This window comes from Diabrotica virgifera, chromosome 3, assembly GCF_917563875.1.
Source record: "Diabrotica virgifera virgifera chromosome 3, PGI_DIABVI_V3a".
NCBI lineage: Eukaryota > Metazoa > Arthropoda > Insecta > Coleoptera > Chrysomelidae > Diabrotica > Diabrotica virgifera.
This window is the reverse complement of record NC_065445.1, coordinates 200,939,487-200,964,119: the sequence shown is the minus strand read 5'-3', so window position 1 is coordinate 200,964,119 and position 24,633 is coordinate 200,939,487. Positions and strand designations below refer to the sequence as shown.

At 31.4% G+C, this 24,633-nt stretch overlaps 2 protein-coding genes across 4 annotated transcripts in view; one reads left to right on the top strand and one right to left on the bottom strand.

The window, feature by feature from the left end:
- The window catches only part of LOC114342903 (tetratricopeptide repeat protein 28), a 137,846-nt gene extending 121,486 nt beyond the window's left edge, over positions 1 to 16,360 (top strand). For all 3 annotated transcript variants that reach the window (XM_050647164.1, XM_050647165.1, XM_050647163.1), the window contains 2 exons: positions 112 to 322; positions 14,865 to 16,360. In XM_050647164.1, the coding sequence (XP_050503121.1) occupies positions 112 to 322; positions 14,865 to 15,087 (434 nt within the window). In that variant the 3' untranslated portion in view covers positions 15,088 to 16,360. The remainder of the gene's footprint in view (positions 1 to 111; positions 323 to 14,864) is intronic.
- Positions 16,361 to 16,363: 3 nt separating this feature from the next.
- The window catches only part of LOC126882676 (dynein axonemal intermediate chain 3), a 302,917-nt gene continuing 294,647 nt past the window's right edge, over positions 16,364 to 24,633 (bottom strand). The window contains exon 16 of the mRNA XM_050647651.1: positions 16,364 to 16,822. Within this exon, the coding sequence (XP_050503608.1) occupies positions 16,638 to 16,822 (185 nt within the window). The 3' untranslated portion in view covers positions 16,364 to 16,637. The remainder of the gene's footprint in view (positions 16,823 to 24,633) is intronic.

The window sequence follows — 24,633 nt, the reverse complement described above, 5'->3', positions numbered from 1 at the left end:
GTGTGTACAAACCATACAGTCTTTTTCTTTTTATTTCAATACGTATAAGAAACTTTATTTCCCAATTAATCATTAGATTTGTCTTATTTTTTATACATTTGTGTTTTACAGCTATAGTAGACGACGAGGAAGACCCCAACAATCAATTAAAATCGGTGGTTTGTCAGAGATGCAAGTCAGAAAAATGCCATTGTAAGTTAACGAAGTCCCATAAACCGTGGCTCTCGGAAAATGCTAGTGCTCTCCAACAAATCCGGAGTTCAGATCTTACAACAGCTGATATCTTAGAGAGGGAAGTCAAGAATAAGAAAAGCATGTTAAGGTAAACTTAAATCAGAATACCAAAGAGATAATGGCGTGTTGAGTATTGAGCCATTATACTCTAAAATCAGTTTAGTGATATTAGTCCAGGGTAATAAGGATTTTCTCGGGACACTCAAAGATCCAGGTAGCTGACTACTTTTTTAGTTATTGTAGACCTATAGGAAGAAAACCTACCTGTTTCCTGCGTAGAGTTCGCGTCCGTTTTTTAATTATTAACAATTTAGTGCAAAAATCGCGATTTTTTCGATTTTTTGCACTCCGTTCAAAAGCTAAATAGTTGACATAAAATTACAAAATTCAGTTTTTTAGAACATTGAAAACCCTTTAAAATGCCGATTTTTGAAAGTTAAAAAGTTAATTTGTTGCTTCGCAAACTGCAATGTAAGTGAAAATCGTTATTTGTTAATAACCTTTACTAAAATTATCTTAGAACTTTAGTGTTTGACCCAAAGTTGGGTATTGGGGTACTTTAAACCTTTAAAATTTGAGACTGATCCATTAATTAGTTTAAGAGTTATTCTATTTGTTTATCCCAGAGACCTTTATTTTGCAATAACATAAGACAGAAAATAATGAATATAGAGCAATTCTGAGTATGCCAAATGAAAGTAGAAGAGTGATAGTATCAAAATGTACTAAAAAAAGATAAAAAATTAATAAATAAAATCAAAAATCCTAATGCCAAATTTTTAAAATTTTGTAGTTTATAAACATTTAGAATAAATTTACAAATATTGTCCATAGGAACAATCTTTTTATATATTCGAAAAGCTAGAATTTTAACAAGAATTTTCAAATAAAAAAATTAGCCTGCGTTCATTAGGGACAAAGTTAGCCATGTGTTTTTTTAATTCACAGCTAATTTGTTTATAATAATTAAGGAATTTTATTGATGCCATTTTAAATAATGGGATTTGTATTTTTTTTTAAAAATTTGCATAAACATTGTATCTTCACAGCACCCTCTACGATTTTTCAAATTTGTAGTTCAAACGGTTACTAGGGGGAACCTACGAATCCACCGAGTTTAAAATACCGAAAAAGCAGTTTCAAATTAATACAATTTTCTGTATCTCCGGATCAACTCAATGGATTTTCATTTTTCTTTTTTTAATTTGTATGTAATTTCTACGTACATTACAAATATGCAATTTGTTTAGAAATTTATTAATTAATAATCAGTCTAATTTGTTTAAACAATACTTGAAAAAATATTTTTTACAAAAATCTATTTTTTAATCATAGTATCATTAATGATCATACAAAAGGTTAAAGTTCACTTTAATAAATAAAATATTTTTATTAGATAATTGTTTATTGAAGGCAATTTATTTATTAAAGTATACCCTAACTTTTTGTATGATTAATTATGATAGTCTGATTAAAAACATATATTTTTGGGAAAAAAATATTTTTTCAAAAATTGATTAAACAAATTAAACTTTTTATTAATTAATAAATGTCAAATTGCAAATAGACGAATTACATATTTGTAATGTACAGAAAAATTACATACAAATTAAAAAAAGAAAGATCGAAATATATTCAGCAGATCCCGAGATACAGAAAATTATAGTAGTTTTAAGTTGCCTTTTTTAGTTTTTGAACTCGTGCATTTGTCGGTTTCCAGCTCCCCCTTCACTTACCACGACTAGTCACCAACTGAACAACATTTTTAAAAATTCATGTAAAATACCAACTTTTCGAATATGTAAAATGATTTTTCTACGGACAATATTTTTAAAGTTGTTCTAAATGTTTATAAACTACAAAATTTCAAAAATTTGTCAATAGTATTTTTGACTATATGAGATAATTTTTTTATCTTTTTTTAGTACATTTTGATAGTATCAGTTTTCTACTTTCATTTGGCATACTCAGAATTGCCCTATCTTTATTATTTTCTGTCTTATGTTATTGCAAAATAAAGGTCTCTGGGATAAACAAATAGAATAACTTTTAAACTAATTAATGGACCGGTGTCAAATTTTGAGGGTTTGTTAAGTACCCCAATACACAATTTTGGCTGAAACACTAAAATTCTAAAGTAGTTTTAGTAAAACTTATTAACAAATAACGATTTTCACTTATTTTGTAGTTTGCGTAGCAACAAATTACCTTTTTAACTTTCAAAAATCGGCATTTTGAAGGTTTTTCAATGTTCTAAAAAATTTAATTTTGTAGTTTTATGTCAGCTGTTCAGCTTTTGAATGGGGTGCAAAAAATCGAAAAAATTTTTGTACTAAATTGTTAGTAATTAAAAAACGGACGCGAACTCTAGGCAGGAAACAGGTAGGTTTTCTTCCTGTAGGTCTATAATAACTAAAAAAGTAGTCATCTACCTGGATCTTTGAGTGTCCCGAACATGGTCTATTTCTGGCTTATTACCCTGGACTATATGTTCTTTACTTCTTTTCAAATTCATTTCGAATTTCATGCAACTAACGATATCTCTGAAACTGCTCGTAGTACATTCATTCACGCAATTCATCTCGCAATTCTAAAGGCCTTCATAGATTTGTTTGAAATTTTGACAGTAGCTCAAGAATGATGCAAATAACAAACCTGACTTGGTGCCAATGTATGCTTCTACCCCTGGGTGAATGCCACCCTTTTTTGAGGGTGGAAATTTAAAAAAATGACACCGGGACTCGATAGAGAATTGAATTTTATGAAGAAAATGTGAAATAAAATTTTTTACGTAACTTAATAATTTCTGAGTTATTCGCGATTGAAGATTCCAAAAAAACACGTTTTTCAATGGTTCTTCGCGAATAATTCTAAAATTACGCATTTTCAGGAAAAAATTATTCTTATTAAAATTGAAGCTCATAAAAAAACAAAGAAACTAGTCAGTTTTCATTAAATTTTTTAGATAATATTAAGCAACTTATGAGTCATTGAAAACGAATTTTTAGTTTTTCGTAAAGGCTATAGCGGGATAAGATGGTCAAAAATGCCCCCGCACCGATCAGCCCCGCTACTTATGTTTTCGATAAAGGATATAAAATTATGCCCTCATGCAAATTTTTAGCTCCCCAGAGGTCCTAAAACGTCTCAAATCGAGAAAAGAAGAATTTTTAGGTTTTATTTTTTTGTGAGCGCAATTTTACTTTAAAAAATCTGAAAAAATTCAAGAGGTTGTATCTTTTCAATACAAAACAACCTAATTTTTTTCAGATTTTTTTAATGAAAAATGAGCCCAGGAAAAATTATTGAAATTTAAAAAAAAATTTAGGTTATGATAATATGATTTGGCCAACTTTTAAATAGTATTTTTTTGTGTACTTTTTGCCGTTCTTTTAAATAGCAGAGGCGAAATTTTTAATATCTGAGCGGAAAGAACGAAAAAATCGAGAAAACCGTTTTTGGCTGTCTCGAGATGCATCTCGGGACAGCCAATTTTAGGATTTAGGATCCTGACTACAACAATTGAAAAAAAGCTAAAATTGTGAATTTTATCATAAAATTTGGTATGTGGGGTTATAATAATATTTGGAACAACTTTTCCAAATAACTTTTATCGATATCTGTAACGCGAAGCAAATCGAATCGCATATCGAAAATTCACCCTGTTTGTGGATTCGCAGTAGGCCGCGTTTAAAATTTAAAGTTCAGTTGACTATTTTAAAAATTGTGAACCATCAACCTGTATGACTGTGAAAAATTTCAAATCTGTATATAGTTTCATAGCCGAAACTTAGGGGTGTCTTCATCTTAAATGCGACACACTGTATCTTATCAATTCGATAATTTATTGCAACTAATATAGTCGTATTTTTTATAGATTCAAAATATACAATGAGAATACTGACTAATTCACTAATTTTATCATAAAAAGTTCAAATTGATTGCATTGAAATATTGCACCAATTAATACGTATTAATATAATATTATTATATTAATTATTATAATATTTATAATACGAGTGAGTTTTATGTATAAAAACCCTTAAGTATCTCGGAAACGACTTGCACGTTTTTCGTAGGTTTTGGTGGGTAGGGGTTTTTTAATGCAGCCGATATTACAGTGATAATTACATTGTTGTCAGATTTTCGGTTTTTCTGGAAATCTAATGAAATTTCTTATTTCAAATAGAGCACCCTGTATATTTTTTGCGTTTCAAAGTCCTTAAGATATACTGATTATTTTTTATGTTATATTCTCTATACCTAAATGGCATAGTTTCGGAGTTATTGCTACATTTATTAAAAAAAATTAAAGAAATTATAAAAATCAGTTTTTTTGGCCCGTGTAGACATTATTTTACGTTCTTTGGATCATTGGGAATAAAAAAGGTCTTTTGTAATTTTTCTAAAGTTAATCGTTTTCGAGTTACAAACAATTTAAAACTGAAAAAAATCGAATAATGACGATTTTCAAGTTTTAAAAACAAAAATAAAAAACATTATTTTTGAAACTGCGGAGTACCCAAAACCCTTCTTCCAGGGGCTCGCTATAAAATTTTTTGGCACGTTTTATTCTAAAACATTGATTTTTAAATGTTAATGAAGCGCATATGAGAGGACGGGCATTAACAACTAAAAAACAATATTTTAGAATAAAACTAGCTCAAATAATTACTTATTGGTAACTGATAAAATAAGGCTTTAGCTTGAATTTCTATACTTGGCAGTTTAAAAAATAATATTTTTGATTTGTGTTATTTAACCTTGAAAATCGTAATTATTCGATTTCTTTTCAGTTTTAAATTATTTATAACTCGAAAACGATTAACTTTATAGAAAAATTACAAGAGAACTTTTTTGTTCCCAATGGTCCAAAGAACGTAAAGTAATATCTACGCAGGCCGAAAAGATTGATTTTTATAATTTGTTTAAAAAGTTTTTTTAAATAAATGTAGCAATAACTCCGAAGTTATGGCCTTTAGGTATAGGGAATATAACATGGAAAATAATCAGTATTTCTTAAGGACTTCAAAACGCAAAAAATATACAGGGTGTTCTATTTGAAATAAGAAAGTTAATTAGATTTTCAGAAAAACAGAAGATCTGACAACAATGTAAGTATTACTATAATATCGGCCACATTAGAAAACCTCAACCCACCCAAATCCATAAAAATCGTGCAAGCCATTTCCGAGATAATTGAGGGTTTCCATACATAAAACTCACTCAGTATATTATATTATATTATTACACATAATTATATAAACATTATTTTTTATTAATACACATTAATAATTGGTTCAATACTTCAATGCAATTAATTTGAATTTTTTATGATAAAATTAGTGAATTAGTCAGTACCTTGATTGTATATTTTGAATATATAAATAATACGACTATATTAGTTGCAATAAATTATCAAATTGATAAGATACAGTGTGTCACATTTAAGATGAAGACACCTCTATGTTTCGGCTATAAAAATATATACAGATTTGAAATTTTGCACAGTCATACAGGGTGATGGTTCACAATTTTTAAAATAGTCAACTGAACTTTAAATTTTAAACGCGACCTACTACAAACAGGGTGAATTTTCGATATGCGATTCGATTTGCTTCGCGTTACAGATATCGATAAAAGTTATTTGGAAAAGTTGTTCCAAATATTATTATAACCCCACATACCAAATTTTATGACAAAATTCACAATTTTAGTTTTTTTTCAGTTGTTGTGGTCAGGATCCTAAATTCTAAAATTGCCTGTCCCGAGACGCATCTCGAGACAGCCAAAAACGGTTTTTTCGATTTTTTCGTTCTTTCCGCTCAGATATTAAAAATTCTGCCTCTGCCATTTAAAAGAACGGCAAAAAGTACAAAAAAATACTATTTAAAAGTTGGCCAAATCATATTATCATAACCTAAAAATTGTTTGAAAATTTCAAAAATTTTTCCTGGGCTCATTTTTCATTACAAAAATCTGAAAAAAAATAGGTTGTTTTGTATTCGAAAGAGACAACTTCTTGAATTTTTTCAGATTTTTTAAAGTAAAATTGCGCTCACAAAAAAATAAAACCTAAAAATTCTTCTTTTCTCGATTTGAGACGTTTTAGGACCTCTGGGGAGCTAAAAATTTGCATGAGGGCATAATTTTATATCCTTTATCGAAAACATAAGTAGCGGGGCTGATCGGTGCGGGGGCATTTTTGACCATCTTATCCCGCTATAGCCTTTATGCAAAGAATTTTATTAATTTGCTCAAATAACGGAAACATTATTAACTTTTCATAGAAAATGGTAATAAACATCTTTTTTTATGTAATTATGTTTATTTACAATCTACTTCATTAAAAGCGTATTAAGTAAATTTGTTCCATGTTTTTGGGCATGAAGAAGATACTTCCAATGATGTCTCATCTTATTCTATTTATGTTAAAGTTTTAAAATAGGTCCTGAGGCCAGGTGCTATCTAGTCTCCTTTATGGAATATGGTGACAGGGCCATTATGGAATAATTCCCTTATTAACTCATTGTCGTGGTGAATGGTACGCTCGTTTTGTGATTCCGAGGCTCGATGGATTTCTTCTCTGATGAAAGGTATATTTAAGTCTTCGTGAAGCGTTTGATTAGTTACATACCATGGTGCATCCACTATTGATCTTAGAACTTTAGACTGAAATCTTTGGATGATATTCAGTGATGTTGACTTTGCACAGCCCCCGAGGTGTAGTCCGTAGTACCAAATAGGTTTGAGTATTGCTTTGTACAGAAGAATTTTGTTTTGGATGTTGAGTTTTGATCCGCGTCCAAGGAGCCAATACATTTGCCGAAATTTTAAGTCTAGTTGTCTTCTTTTAGTCTGTATATGTTTTTTCCAAGTAAGACGTTGGTCAAGATGGAGGCCAAGGTATTTAGCGTCTGTTACTGTTGGTATTCGTACATTTTCCATTCTTACAGGTGGGCATGTGTTGTGGCGGTTTGTAAACGTTATTTAAGATGATTTTGTTTTATTTACTTTTGTTCGCCATTTTGTGTACCATTCACTGAGTATGTCCAGATGTTGTCTTGTGAGGCTTGTATGTGATCTTCATTTACCGCTAGTATTGCTACGTCATCAGCAAAGGAAGCGATCGTAGTATTATGAGACTCTGGTATATCGGCTGTGTAGAGTGAGAAAAGCAGCGGCCTGAGAACACTACCTTGCGGAACTCCGGAGTTAATAGGACAGAGCCTGGATTGTTGGTCTTTGAATTTTACTGAGAAATATCTATTTGATAAGTAGGATTTGATTAGGAGGAAATAGTTACTAGATAGTGCTAGTTTTACTTTGTAAAGCAGACCTCTGTGCCAAACTTTGTCAAACGCTTGTGAGATATATAGGAATACAGCGTTGCAGTATTTCTTTTCTTCGAGAGTTTTTGATATTTCATTTACTATTCGATGGACTTGTTGTGTAGTAGAGTGATTTTCCCGAAAACGAAACTGATGTTCTGGTAGTAATGTTAGGAATTCATAATCTGCGTATATTCTTTGTAGCAGCAATATTTCAAAAACTTTGCTAACGATTGGGAGTAGGCTGATGGGTCGATAAGATGTTACTTCATTGGGCGCTTTGCCTGGCTTAAGGATCATTATGATTTCTGCAAATTTTCATATTTTTGGAAAGTATGATAAACTTAGCATGCGATTAAATATTACTGTTAGCATAATAATGGCCTTACGAGGAAGTTGTTTTAGTACTTGTGCCGAGATTAAGTCATAACCTGGAGCTTTTCGTGAGTTTAGTTTGGTTATTTCTTTCTTGGCTTCTATAGGAGTAAAACATTTGATTGGAAGGGACATTTGACATGCTGCGCTAATTAGTTCTTCCACTTCTGCATCAGGGTCTGGTGGCTCGGTTTGAAATATACTCGTAAGATGTTCAGCAAAGACGCCCGCTTTTTCTTTGTTGGAACGAGTCCATTCACCATTTGGTTTATGGAGGGGAGGAATAGTTGTGTATGGTTTTTTGAGTTTCTTAGTCGCCTTCCATAGCGTCTGATCATTTGCTGTAAGGTTTGTAATGTAGTGTTCGAAGGTTTCGTTGTTTGCAGCTTTGATGGCTACTCCAAGTTGTCTACGTAGTCTATTGTATATATGTTGATCTATGTTGTTTCTAGATCTTTGCCAGTTTCTTCTCGCACGACGTTTTTCAGCAATGAGTTGCCGAATGTGTAGGGGAATATTTGTTGTATGTGTCGGTCTGCGTTCCGTTCGTGGTGTAGATTGCCATGCCGCTTCTTGCACAAGGGTGGTGAAATATTGAGCTGCTGTATCTATCTCGTGTGGAGATTTGATTCACAAATTAAGATTAATGTTTTCTTCTAGGTAGTATTGAAAATCTGCCCAGTTGGTGTTTTTTGACGCTAGTCGAGGAGGGGGTGTGTTGTTTATAACTGTGGTACTCTTGTTCATAATAACTGGTGTATGATCAGATGAGAGGTCATAGCTGGATTCTATTAGACAGTTGTTTCTGGATTCTCCTTTGCTTATGTAAAAGTCTAGCACATCTGGAAGTTTTCTGGGGTCACTTGGCCAGTAAGTAGGGATTCCGTTGGTGTGGCAATCATAGTTGTTGTCGGTCATTTCTTTTAAAAGGTTACGACCTTTTGTTGTTATGAGTCTTGAGCCCCAATGTGTGTGTTTCGCATTCCAATCTCCCCCGGCTACAAATTTACTGCCAAGTAATTGAAAGAAGGCTTTGTATTCATCTGTGGAGATTGCATGACGAGGTGGGCTGTAGATTGCAGATATGTTAAAGTGCCATGGCGTTGCATTCACTTGAACAATTGCTGCTTGAATTTTTTCTGTTGTATATTTTGGCAATTCATGATGTGATATACAGCTTCGTATGATTATGGCCGAGCCACCATGAGCTGTACCATCGGGGTGAGGTGTACTGTATGTAGTATAGAGCGGAATATTGAACGTAGTTAGATCAGTAAAGTGGGTTTCTGAAACAAGCAGTACATCGATTTTATTCTGGTTTAAGAAAGTGATTACTTCCTGCTTATGGTTTAGCAGGCCATTAGCGTTCCATGTGGCAATTCTAAGTATGTTTAACATTAACAATTTCTTCGGTTAATGTGTGAGTAAGTTTAATATCATACTATTTTGACTCATGAGTTGTGAGAACATGTTTTGAACTCGTTAAGGAATGTTATTAGTTGTAGTTCTATGTTAGTTTTAGGTTCTTGGTCGTGGTTGATTTGATGTGCTGCACATTTGCATATGTTCTATGATGATTTTGTAGAGTAGTGTTTAGCTGATTTGTTTCATTACTTACATGTGGGTTGTTAAATGTTGTTCTTTGGGGTTGTTGGTTTCCTCTTTTTGGCATATTTCTGTTTTCTACTAGTTCCATGTAGACAAAACAGCCCTTATAGTTAGCAGGGTGATCTTGTTTGCATAGTGCACACTTAGCCGGAGTGTTTCTAGATTTTTACAAGATTTTGTATCATGTTGTTCTCCACATTTGACGCAGTAGTGTGGTTTAGTGCAATATGTTTTACTATGACGTAAGCTTGACAACGCATGCATTGGATGATTGAGTTTCTCTTCTTTGGTGCTTCCACTGCTATTTTGGTGTGACATAAGAATTCTAGATTAAATATGTCTTTGTTGTTACTCTTGGGTTCAAGGTCTATGAAAAATAAGGATAAGGGTTCCTTTGTTTGTTTGTGTCGGACGTTGGTTATATTGCGAACTTTATGGCCGGCATTTTCTAACTCCTTTGTTATATCTGTTGTGGGTATAGAGTGATGGATATGTCTTATTACCACTCTGTAGGCACGTTCTTCCCTTATTTGGTAAGTGTGGTGAACGATTTTTTCGTCTCGTAAATGTCTTACCAGTTGACGATAGGTATCTGTTGTATGTGTTATAACTTTGACAGTGTCGTTTGGCAGGGTTCTGGTACAGTAGGTTTCTTTCTGTATAATTTGTGCAAAGTAAAAATTTTTAAAGTAATTTTTTAGACCTTCAAAACAAGCTTTGATAAGAGCCTCTATCATGAAAATTAAGGAAGTTATGACGAAAATTAGTCAAATACCTCGAATTTATAAAAGAAAAAATGACGGTAAAATTTATGCCATATGCGGCAAAATTAATATTAATCGTAGCCCATGTAAAATTAACTTTATTTATATTCCGACAACACGTTCCAAAAGTTTGAATTATTTAAAACAATTACATTTTGAAAAACTTGTTTTAAGTAAATTTCTTTTTTTTTTTTGATATTTCATAAAATACGTTATTTTTTCGAAATATCTCAAAAACTATTGAATTTATGAAAAAAGTGTTCGAACCAAAAATTTAGCTGTTTCTTTCCTGAACATTTTGCTTTTTTTGTAACTCATGTAGATTAAAAATTAACCGAGATATAAGCGTTTCGAATATTGATTTCACTGCAAAGGGAGCGTCTTTTTAGGCCTTTAACATTAAAATTCTCTGAACAAAAGGGTCTAGAAAGATTGCAACTATCATGATCTTATAGCTTATGAAATTTCCTACAAAATGATGTGAGAGTAAATGCAAAAAGCTTAAAGCAAAGCCGAGTTATTGTTAAAAAACCAAATACATTTTTCTAGAGATAATGTTTGAAAATTACGGAGCGTCTAAATTTTTATGTTTTTGGAGTAGTAATTCTTTATACATGCAGTGACTGCTTTGTATTTGTATATTGGGCAACAAAACTTCAATTTTGCTGATTGGGGATGGACAAAAGTGAATGGGACCTTGGTACCAAACAAAATGACGGATATTTCTGCACCAGAAGAACTACTTTAAATGATAATTTGCAATTGCAAAAAATGATGTGACTCAACTTGTGGGTGTCGCAAACTTGGATTTTATTGCAATCAATCTTGCGGATGTTGCTCTGGTGATAGCTGCCAAAATTATCCTCCTGTGGACCAAGAAGAAAAGGAAGTTGATGTAGAAGAAATAGACGAATTTGAAAATTAAAGTTAAATTATTGATATATACTTTAAAAATCGTAATAGTTTTATACTTAATTTAATGTTGTAAAATAAATATTTTTCATTGTCATCAAAATGTGAAGTTTAAAAAGTTTAATTTCCCTCAATCCTATATTTTTATGGTATACAAATTTTATAAATATATATCATTATATCATAAGAAACGATTAATTTTCTGAAGCTATTTCCTTGTGGCATTTTTATAATTACGTATTTTTTATGGGAAATAAGCCACAATTTTACTAAAAAATGAATTTATTAACGTTTCGAAGCCCAAATCGGGTTTCGTTGTCAAAATACAAAATACTATTGTATTTTGAATTAGTATTTTACTATTTATACAATAGTATTTTGTATTTTGACAACGAAACCCGATTTGGGCTTCGAAACGTTAATAAATTCATTTTTTAGTAAAATTATGGATTATTTCCCATAAAAAATACGTGATTAATTTTCATTGTCTTAACGAATTCCATTACTTCAACCTTTCAAAAAGATTTTTTCCCTAATTTTTATGATAAGGGGTAGTTTTTAGGGGTTGAATCAAATTAAAAACTTGTATGTATTAGGTTTTTTATATTTAAATACTATATATTTTTTCTATTTAAGATTGAAAATAGAATGATTTCATAATCTCATCCATTTTTTAAATAACTGTATGAGTAGTTTTTAAGGGTAGTTGCATATAAAAATATAGAACTATTTAGTTACATTGTAAAAAAACAACAAATATTTAACATGTTTAAACATATTGATGTGTCTATAACTGCTTCCATTTATTAATTCTTAATTTTTTCCTAAGTTTCATTCTTAAGGGTGGTTTTTGGTTGTTGCATTATTAAAAAAATTAAGTGTCAGATTTCTTGTACTTGAAGGAAAGAAATTCTCCTATTACAATCCAAAATAAAAAAATTTCATGTTTCTTGACCATATATTTGAAATAATCTTTGTATGAGGGGTTGTGTTTTTAAGGGTTGGTAAGCTGTAAAATATCAAAATATTAAAGTCATGATTCAAAACAATCAACATTTAACATATTTGAACATAATTATTGCCCATTACCGCTTTAATTCATTAGTTTTAAATTTATTGGAGTAAGGGGTAGTTTTCACCCCTTAAAAATAAAAAACATACTTTGCGACCAAGTCAGGTTTGAAGAGGAGGGTAAAAATAGACTAATTCCAAATTTTTAAGAAGATCGATGAAGGCAATTAGAATTGCGATGTTTGGATTTATTTTAAGCTTGAATGATTATACTATACAGGGTGTCCCGAAAAGAATGGTCATAAATTATACCACATATTATGTGGTCAAAAATAAGTTGATTGAACCTCACTTACCTATATACAATAATGCACACAAAAAAAGTTACAGCCCTTTGAAGTTACAGAATGAAAATCGATTTTTTTTCATATATCGAAAACTTGTAGAGATTTTTTATTGAAAATGGACATGTGATATTCTCATGGCAAGAGCATCTTAAAAAAAATTAAATTGAAATTTGTGCACCCCATAAAAATGTTATGGGGGTTTTGTTCACTTTAACCCCCCCCCCCCAAACTTTTGTGTACGTTCCAATTATATTATTATTGTGGCACTATTAGTTAAATACACTGTTTTTAAAACTTTTTTGCCTCCTAGTACTTTTTCGAAAAGTCAGTTTTTATCGAGATATTTTGAATATTTGTCGAATCTACCATATATTTGTATATGGTTAAGTACGATTATATGTAGATACCTGTTAATAATCTGAAAATTTATTTGTAATTTACATTTTCAGGTATATTTTAAAAAAGAAGCCACATCTTGATAAAAGGTGACTTATCAAAAAAATACTAAGAGGCAAAGAAGTTTTAAAAACACTGTGTTTAACTAATGGTACCACAATAATAGTTTAATTGGAACGTACACAAACATTTGGGGGGTTTAAAGGAACAAAACCCCCATAAAATTTTTATGTAAATATATTAAAAAATTAGCCGTATCTCGATAAAAACTGGTTTATCGAAAAAATACTGAGAGGCAAAAAAGTTTTCAAAACGTTGTGTTTAACTGACGGTACTACAATAATGAATTACTTGGAACGTACACAAAAGTTTCGGGGGGTTTAAGGGAACAAAACCCCCATAAATTTTATGGGCTGGACAAATTTCACTATAATTTTGTTTTAAGATGTTGCTATCATAAGAATGATACGTGTCCATTTTCAATAAAAAACATCTAATAGTTTTCGATATATTGGAAAAAATCGATTTTTATTTTGTAACTTCAAAGGGCTGTAACTTTTTTTATGAACACATTTGTACTAAGGTAAGTTAGGTTCAATCGAACTATTTTTGACCCCAGAATGTGTGGTATAATTTATGACCAATCTTTTCGGGACACCCTGTATATCGGTATAAAATGGCCAAAAAGCCAGGAATTAAAAAAAATTAAAATAAAGAAAGTAACTTTCTGATGACATGATCGATGATTTTTTTAATGAGAATAGGGATCGTGTGCTAGCTCATTGGAAAGGTTTTTAATGACATAGACATTAGTCATTCAGCCAGTTGCAATAGATTTTCCAGTCAGACAAATACACAATTCAATCCTATCCCTAATACAAAATTAACTTGTGTAAAATTATATAGTGCTCGTCAAAAGTCCGTACCCCCCTCGTAACTTTTGAACGGTTATACTTATATAATGTATAAACATTTTCAATTTCTTTGCAACACGAAAATGCAGCAGCTGCATAATACTCTGGTTAAATCGGAGAGTGCAGGAAGAGTCTATACCGGTTTCGAATTTTTTGGGGAAAACTCATTTCAACTTTTTTTAAGGTGTTTTCCTCCTCATCAATAACCCCATATCCGAAATCGGAGAGAAGAGGATATGGGACTACTGATGAGGAGGAAAAACCTTAAAAAAAAGTTGAAATGAGTTTTCCCCAAAAAATTGTTATTGGTTATTTCACGTTAAAATATTCGATTTGGAATTTGACGAATATGAACCTATTTTCCATTAGCTATAACTCTGCTTCTAATAAATATAGAGACCTAATATATACACCATTTTTTTTCACTTTTTTACGGGCAATATTTTTGCTAAGAATGTTTTTTCGCAATACTTACTTTTTGAGTTATTTGCGAAAAACTGTGTTAAAAAGTGGTTTTTTTGTTAAAAAATTAACATATTTACTCGCAAATAACTCGAAAACTATTGACTTTGTGAAAAAACTCTATAGAACAAAAGTTGCTTAGAATTAGTTAGTTTATCCATTTCCGGACTTATTTTGGACATATATTTTTTTCACCCCCGAGAGGGGGTGAAAGTCACCCCCAGGGCAAAAGCACACATCGGCACAATATCACTTTTTTCTTTGGCGTGTTAGCTATGTGTATGCCAAATTTCATGCCAATCCAAGCGGTCGTTTTAAATTTAGAGGTTTTGAAATATTTTACCGTTATAGAACGTACCTACCATTTTTTGCGCAGAAACGTTTTCGTACATTGTACGGCATTTCGACGAGTTGGAACAGAACTTTTAGCACATTAAAAATTCGCTATTTTATTTTTGTTACTCTAATTTGATTGTATTAAGATATGTTTTAATTAAATTATTTGTTTAGGTCGGAAATCAAAACAAAGGACGACGTGGAACCAAAGCGCCTATCCCCTTTTTCGGAAATGTCGCGTAGAGACGAAGGTGATGGTCGCAGCATCGCGGATTCCAACTGTTCCAGTTATAAGAATCAGTTTTTAACTTACCAATCCGCTACTGACAAGAAAGCCCCCAAACCAGCGACGAAGCTGAGGACGATTTCTTTGCACAGAAGAAATTTGCCGAGTTGACGTTTGATTGAAGAGACTGAAGATTTATTGCTGTAGAATCAGAATAGTGTAATATTTTATAGTGTGTACAAAAAGTAAAGTAACTCATATTTTGGTATATAAAAGTCTAAAAAGATTTCATAATAAAATCTCTGGATAAATTTATATATAATCAATAACCTTTCTACCATAATAATGGTGTAAGGTGTAAGGTTTAATCTACTTCTTAACAAATTTCTTCCAATTCACTCTGTTGTCTCCAATATCTTTCCGATTACTTTACCACATATCTGTATTGGTCTTCCTCTCTTTTTGGTTTTCAATGTTATTGCTTCCCACATTCCTCTCACTGGTATGGTATCTTTCATCCGGTGTAAATGATCCCACCAACTCAGCTGTCTCCTGTTCTATAAACTCCAATGTGGATTGTATTTTCAGTTCGTTTCTTATATCCGTGTTTCTTATTCTATCCATTTTGGTAACACCTTTAACTCTTCTCGAAAACTTCATCTCTATAGCCTGTATCTTGTTCTTTTGCCGTTCTATTAGTAGGTACCCATTATTCCCTGCTAAGTCAGAACAAGTCTATAAACTGCTTTGGAAACTTTTATTTTTATATTTCGTGATATTTCTTTTCTTCATACAAATTTTTGGTTCATTATTGTGTGATACAGTTGTAGCGTTTTCTTTATTCTTTTATTGATTTCTACTTCGAGAGATCCTGTTTCTTCTATTATTGCTCCCAAATATTTAAAAGCTTTAACTTGTCCTGTTTTTGTTCCTCCAATTTCTATATTAAGTTCTTCTCTTGTTTCTCCTACCTGCATAACTTTTGTTTTGTCGATATTAATTTATCTGCATTCCGTTTTTGTTAAGTCCTTTCATTCCATATTTCCAAATTATTCTGAAGTGGTTATTATTTTTTGCAATTAGCATCAGATCATCAGAAAATTCTTCTTCCGAGATTTCCACTCTTTGTAGATTTATATAGGTACCCTATATTCAGTATTTTATTCCTTTTGTGCATTTCTTAATAATTTCATCCATTGTGTTAGAAATAGTGTTAGGGTGTGGTAGTTTTTACAGATAACTTGATTTATTCTAAACGTTAAATGAAAACTTATTTATACGCTATTTACGAATCCAAATATTCGCGAGTTAAATAATTTTTTGTGCACACTATATTTATGTTTTGTATATATTTATTTTTATACATATTTAACGGGATATTTAGAATTATTTTATATTCTGTACAACGAAGAGAGCTTTAATAAATTCAGCCATTTTATATTAATTTCTTATTTTTTATTTTTAATAATTTTACAAAAAAAAATACATTGTAGGCACATAATACATATGATTTACGGGACTGATATCTGCTGTGTTTTTTTAATATCTTTTTAAAAGTGATACATTATCTACATAAAATAAGTTCTCTATTACTTGACGTGTGCCATTCAAGCCGTAAACAGTTTCAAACGTACTGTATTTTGAAAACGGCTTCTTGCCTGAAGCGTAAAACTTCAAATAAATATATCATAATTAAGGGCACAAATAAAGAGCTTAAGAGGCTAGTCTTCTGGCAATTCATCAATATTATTCTTCGTCTCTCCTATTATCTCGTCGTAGTTTGCATCGGGCGATTGTTCGGAAGACGTCCATCCCATGAAGGTAGTATCAGATGCCAAAGTTGCTCTGACTCTTTTACTTGTTTTTCTTGTCAGATCTGCTAATAATTGTCTTCTCTTTTTCCCACCTACAAGTAAAAAATTTTAATGCAGAAAATCTTACATACAGTGTGTCAATTTGAAAAGTTGCCACCCCCTATAATTTGGTCCCTATAGAAAATCTAAAAATATGCAAAACACGTCAAATTTATTTGTGAGGGGGACTTTTGTAGACCAGCTTTCAACTAAATTACATCAGCCCTCTAGCGGGGGCGGACACAACCCCCAAAATATTTAATGGAAAGGGGGTTGAGTGATACCTCCTTTTAAAGGTGTTTAATTACCTTTTCAAAAATACTACATACCTTATATTTCTTTTCAGTAGGTACTTTTGACAAAATCTTGGAAAAGGAAATACAATGTGTGTGGTATTTTTGAAAAGGTAGTTGAGGGGACCATTTTGTTGACCAGTTTTCAACAAATTACATCAACCCTCTAGCGGGGCGGACACAACCCCCTTTTCAAAAATACCACATACATTATATTTCTTTTCATTACTTTTAGAAAAATCAAGTAAATCCCTAAAGATATTTAAGTATAAAATGTATTTAATACAATAAAATATAAAAAATTTAATGGAAAATAAGCCACAATTTTACTAAAAAAAAAAAAGATTTTACTAACGTTTCGACGTCCAAATCGGATACCGGTGTCAAAATACAAAAACTATTAATAAATTAAACAAAAATGTTGTTGCTTAGTAAAATATTCTTCTAATAATTTATTTAATCTGACTCATTTATATCGGCAATTCAGACATATATTATACATTTTAAAGTAGAAGACTTTAAAATGATATTGCCAATATTTATGAGTTGCGTTCCTGGGACGACTTTACTGAAAGATAGTTCATTCAATTATATGAAATCAATCCCAACTCAAGAATATCCGTCACAAAAAAAATCATAGTATGTGTTCTGTCTTTAAAAAGACAACCACATGCAATGGTGACAGTAAAATTCTCGCGTTAAAGATTCCATAGTAAATCATGCGGAAAAACCAGGAAAAAACCGCGTGATACTATCCCGACATCGTAAATATTAGGTCTTACTTTAGTTTACTCTCAAAACTAATACCAAATTCTGACCTTAAGATGTACATATGTTATTTCCTGGTTTTCCCTCGTGATTTACTATGGCATCTCTAACGCGAGAATTTTACTGTCACCATTGCATGTGATTGTCGTTTTAAAGACAGATCACATGCTATGATTTTTTTGTGACGGATATTCTTGAGTTGGGGTTGATTTCATGTAATCGAATGAAGTATCTTTCAGTAAAGTCGTCCTAGGAACTCAACTCATAAATATTGTCAATATCATTTTAAAATCTTCTACTTTAAAATGTATAATATATGTCTAAATTGCCGATATAAATGAGTCAGATTAACTAAATTATTAGAAGAATTTTTTACTAAGCAACAACATTTTTGTTTAATTTACTCATATTTTTGTATTTTGACAACGGCATCTGATTTGGACGTCGAAACGTTAATAAAATCATTTTTTTAGTAAAATTGTGGCTAATTTCCCATTAAAAATAGTTAATTACAAAAATGCCACAAGAAAATAGCTTCAGAAAAATATAAAAATTCAATGAAAAGTAACTTCCTAAAGTAAAACCTAAAGATAAGTAACTTCCTTAAATAAAAAGAAGTTACTAAAGTAAATGTACGAAATGTTGTCCATTATTTTGTAAACAGAGATAAAGCTCTCAAACTCCTCTCTAACATTTCGAAAAACTTCAGGCTGAAGTTCCCTACACGAAGCTATTATTCTTTCCTTTAAATCTTCCAAATCTTGAGGTTGTGTTTTATAGACAATTGACTATATATATATCCCCATAGGAAGAAATCTAGAGGTGCTAGCTCGGGTGATCGTGGTGGCCATTCCATTATTTCTCGACCAATCCATTTGCCAGGAAATCTATCATTTAGCCACTGTCGAACTGGTAGAAAGTAATGTGGTGAAATTCCATCTTGTTGAAAGTGAATCAGATCTTCCAAAATCATGTTACCAGCCGCATTAACTTGATTTTCCAAAGAAATTGTTATTAACGGGTCTATTACGTATATCTTCAAGCAGATATAACTAGAGCTCACCAGCTAGATTTTCCTCAATGAATAAGGGTCCAATAATAGCATTCTCAAGAATACCAGCCCATACGTTTCTCGGGATACCTACTGTGTATGACCTTCCCTAAAAAGACGCCGGTTTTCATCACTCCAGTAGCAACAATTTAGCGTGTTCCGATGCCCATAAAAGATAAAACTTACATCAATAAAGCAAATGTGTTGTAAAAATTTTGGTTTGCAATTGTCAAAACCGTCATTTTTTTCACAAAATTTAATCCTGTCGAAATCGTCATCTAAAAGCTGTTAAAGAATTTGCATTTTATACGGGTGGTATTTGTGTAACTTTAGTGCTTTTCTTACAGTTTCGTGAGACATTGCTACTTGGCGTGCCATATTGCGAAGTGATGTGGAGGGTCCTGCAGTGAAATTTCCTAAAACTTCTATATGTGCTGTTTCATCCAAAACACGGCGATTATTTCTTTGTTTGTTAAAAACGGAACCTGTTTCACTAAACTTGGAAACTAATTTCAGGACATACTGATGACTTAAATTACTGTTCAGATATCTTTCTTTGAATATTGTTACCGTTCTTCTTGCGCATCTTCCAGATTCTTCATATACAGGGTGAGTCACCACTAACGGGACGGAAGATTACAGGGAAATGATAAAAGATTTGAAAAAAATTTTAAATTAGTAGTTTGTAAGTTGATAAAATCTACATTTTAAAATTATTTTGAAATATACAGGGTGTCCCAATAAATGGCGGCGTATCAAAGTTATATTTTTTCTTATGGAACATCCTGTATTTTATTGCATTTTTTAATTATCCGCAAAAAATAAGGTATAGTTTCATAAGACATAAAGTTTTAAAAGAAGGCTTATTCTCAAGGTATTTAAGAAACTATGAAAAAAATACTTTTACATCTAAATAGTTGGATATTGGTTGAATGTATTCCATGATTAATTATTACACAATTATTTACAGGGTGTTCAAATTTATAGTTTCATTATTGGTTTATTCAATGTGTCATATGATGCTTATTTTAAATGGAACACCATGTATATTAATAGACCATTATACTAAACCGAGTCACCTCTTTCGAATGGTATATAGATGTCCTATACCTAGGTCTAAAAGTTTAAAACAAAAGATGAATCTCATTGTATGACATCGTCATTTTATGACAGTACGGTCTGGTAATTATCAAAAATATAAACATCCGTGTATGATATTCAAATTTAATTGTTCCTAAAAATGAATAATCACGTTATCTACGAAAGAGTATACATGGTACTTTGCATTGGGGAGTGTTTGTAAAATTGTATCTTACCTTCTTAAGTTTACGCTCAAAAGTATCCTGATAGAAGACATCCAAAAAGGACGTTTTTGAGAGATTTCAATAGATTCCGTGCTACTGGTAATGTTGCATACGGAAAGTTAAATAAAAATCTACCAGTTATTTGTGATGACGTCAAGGAGCTTGATGTCCTGCTTTCTGTTACGGAAAACCCAAATACTGATAAAAAAAATTTCGAGTAAATTGTAAATCAGTCAAACGGCTGTTAGAATCCTTAATAGAAACCACTATTATCTGTATAAAACTCAACTACACCAGTATTAGACCAAACAGGATTATGATAAATATTTAACTTATCGTTTATGGACTTTAGACTTTATAGAAGATCCTGATTTTTTTTGAATGTATTGTATACAGACCAATATACCTACTTTTCATAATAATGGTCTAGTAAATAGACATAATTTTCATTTCATTATGATACAGTAAACAAACATTTATTTCGTACTGTTTAAAAATCGAGAGTGACTATATATTATTTTTAAAATTAATTTACCGTTTAAGAAAATTGTAAATTACGCAAAAACTATGACTTCCAGTTATAGAACATCCGTATACCATTCTAGAGAGGAACCTGTGTTTAGTATAATAATTTATTAATATACATGGTGTTCTATTTAGAATATTAAGTATCATATGACACATTAAATAATCCAATAATGAAACTGTAAATTTTGAACACCCTGTAAATAAATGTGTAATAATCAATCATATATATATATATATATATATATATATATATATATATATATATATATATATATATATATATATATATATATATATATATATATATATATAGTGGCTAAACACCCCTTTAGGGGTTACGCCGCTTACGCTCTCTAGATCTATGTTTTGAGGTAGATCAGTCCTCATGTTCGTTATTTAATTTTCTCTGTTATTTTTCTCCACTCTTTCCTGTCTCTGGTTTTCCCTTTCCAATGTCGTATGCCCGCATTGTTGAGATCACTTACTACTTCTTGTAACCATGTAGATCTTGGTCTTCCACGTCTTCTTTTGCCAGCTGGTGTCCATTCCAATATTGAGTATATCGTCGTAGTTGATCCGGATCTCCATATGTGTCCTAGCCATTTTGCTCTTTGCTGTTTTATTTTACATACTATATCCTCCTCAATTTCTTCCAGTAACTCAAGGTTCGTTCTTTGTCTAAATTCATTGTCATTTATTTTTATTGGTCCTAATATTGCTCTTAGTATTTTTCTTTCTTGTATTCTAAGGTTTTCCTCTTGTTTTTTTGTCATGCTAAGAGTTTCGGCTGCATACATCATCGTCGGTCGAATTATTGTTTTGTATACTTTCATTTTTGATTTCTTACTCAATAACTTATTTTTAAGTAATTTTTTATTTGCATGGAAGCTCTTATTTGCTGTAATAATCCTTTCTTTGATTTCGGTTTCTCTTTCTCCATTGTTTGTTATTAATATTCCTAAATATTTAAATTTTTCGACTTCTTCAAAAGTGTATTCTCCTACTCTAACCTTTCTGTTTTCAAAGTTTTTGTCAAATCTCATTATTTTGGTTTTCTCTTGGTTTATTTTTAATCCCATTACTTTTCCTTCTGTTACCATTTCGTTTAACATTCGTTCCATTGTTTTTCTATTTTTTGTTATTAGCACAATATCATCAGCGTATGCTATTATTTGTCCTTCTCTCGTTCGGAGGGTGCCTTTGTTGATCTTCCTGACGACGTATTCTAGGGCAAGATTAAACAGAATTGCTGATAATGAATCTCCTTGTCTCACCCCTTTATTGATGACAAATTCTTCTGTGTCGCCTACTTGAGTTTTTATACTAACTACAGTTCTACTCATTGTCATTTGTATTAATCTTCTTAATTTATGTTGTATTCCCATTTCTTTCAGAGCTACCATTAGTTTTGATCTATTTATTGTATCAAATGCTTGTCGAAAATCTATAAAAAGCAGTTCAATTTCTATTTTATATCCATGAGCTTTTTCCATAATTTGTTTAACTGTATGTATGGCATCTGTTGTAGACTTTCCCTTAACAAATCCGCATTGATAGTGTCCTATGATATTCGTGGTAGCTTCGGTCAGTCTTCGTTGTATTAAGGCGGACATGATTTTATATGCTGTGTTTAATAGCGTCAGTCCTCTGTAGTTTTTACACATCTGTTGATCTCCTTTTTTATGAATCGTGATAATTTGTCCTTTGTACCATTCTTCCGGCATTTTTTCTTCGTCCCATATGTCTTTTATTAAATTGTATAATCTATCTTTTAATTCTTCACCACCATATTTTATAAGCTCCATATTGATACAGTCCGATCCTGAGGCTTTACCATTACGGCTGCTATTAATAATTTCCTCAACTTCCTCTTTTGTTGGTATTTGTAGCTGGTTTCCTAACATCATTGTCTCTTCTCCTCTGTTTTCATTTAGGTCTTGATCTTGTTCTGTTAATAATTCTTTAAAATAGTTAGTCCAAATTTCTTTATACTCTTCATCGTTTTCTGATACTTTTCCATTTTTATCTTTTATGCTTTTTATCTTTCCTTTAAACGTTTTGTTCTGCTCACTAATTTTCTTATAGAATTCTTTTGTGTTTCTGTTCTTACTCTCTTTTTCTATTTCTTTTATCTTATCATCCAACCACTCACGTCTAATTTTCCTTATTTTTTTCTTACATGCATGCCTTATTATATTGTATTCTTCCCTATAATCCTGTCTATTTGTTCTTATCCACATTTGTCTCATTTCTACCTTCTTTTTTAACATTTTATGGCATTCTTCATTATACCATTCTTGTCTTTTTTTGTTTCTTTTTATCCCTACGTGTACTTCCGCTGTTTCATTTATACATTTTTTTATATTTCTCCATTCTGTTTCTATATCCTTTGTAGGTTTAGATTGTTCCTTCAGTTTTTTGTTCATGTCATCAGCATATTTAATCCTTATGTCTGGAGTATTCAGTTTTTCTACGTGCCATTTATTTTTTGTTGTCGTGTTTTTTAGTGTTCTTTTGACTTTTTGTCTTACTTTTGCAGTCACCATAAAATGGTCTGTGTCTGCATGTGCACCTCTGTAGGACCTCACGTCTGTTACCGATGTTTGCTTCCTTCTTGTAATCAGAATATGGTCTATTTGTGACCATGTTTTTTGGTCTGGGGAAATCCACGTCACTTTATGGTATTTGGGATGTTCGAATTTTGTACTAACGATAATCATATTGGTACTAGATGCTAGATTACATAATCGTTGGCCATTGTCGTTAGTTTTTTCGTGTATTGTGTGCTTACCTGCTACTTGGTTAATGTAGTCTTCCTTACCTATTTGGGCATTAAAATCTCCCATTACCAGTATTGTGTCTTCTCTAGGTAACTTCTCCATTTCTCGTTCGAGTTCCTCATACAATTTGTCTTTTTCCTCCGCAGTAGCACTTTCAGTTGGGGCATATACGTTTATGATTGATATATTAAATGGTTTGGCGTTAATTCTCAGGTAAGCCATACGTTCATTTATTGGTTTAAATTGCATAATGTTATTTTTTATTTTTCCCATAATTATGAAAGCAACTCCATATTGACCTTGTTTTTCATGTCCCGAGTACTGTAGTGTGTAGTTTTTTCTATTTATTTCTCCTTGACCTGCCCATCTGATTTCTTGAATCACTGCAATATCAATTTGGTATCTTTCTAGTTCTGAGACGATATCCTGCATTTTTCCTGGTTCAAGCATTGTTCTGATGTTCCACGTACTTATTTTTAGTTGATCACATTTTTTCGGTTTTTTATTATATTTTTTTGTGTTCGTATGTTTTATTTTATCTAATCTGTTCAGGTCCTTTTCCTTTGCCATTTTCGTGTCCGTTTTTTGTGTTGTATCCAATATTTGTTTTTTTATCAGTTTTTTGGCGTGTCCTGCTTTGCCCTTTCCAGTTCATTCTTCTCTTTGTTCCATTTCCATTCAGTCCCGTCAATAATTAATTTTTGATAACCTACTCTAGTGTTCTTACCGTTTTCTTTTTGAAATTTTGCAATTCTCCGTATTTCTTGTTGTATTTTCATCTCTTCTTGCGTTAGATCGTTATTGATATATATTTCCGGCTGTGAATTCCTTAGTTTGTTTTTGTTCTTCATAATTTTTATTTTTTCATTTTTGTTTTTTAGTTTTACAAGACATGTTTTGTCCCCTATTTTATAAGCTTCTTCTATTTCTACTTTAATACCTAATTCTCTTTCCACGAAATCTGCCATAACCTCATTGACTACATTTGGGTTATTTGTATCCATCATGGAATACATTAATTATAAAATAATTACCGGACCGAACTGTCATAACGTGACAATGTCATACAATGCCATTAATTAACTGCATCTTTTGTTTTAAAATCGATTTACAGATTAAGAATTTAAATAATTGTAAATT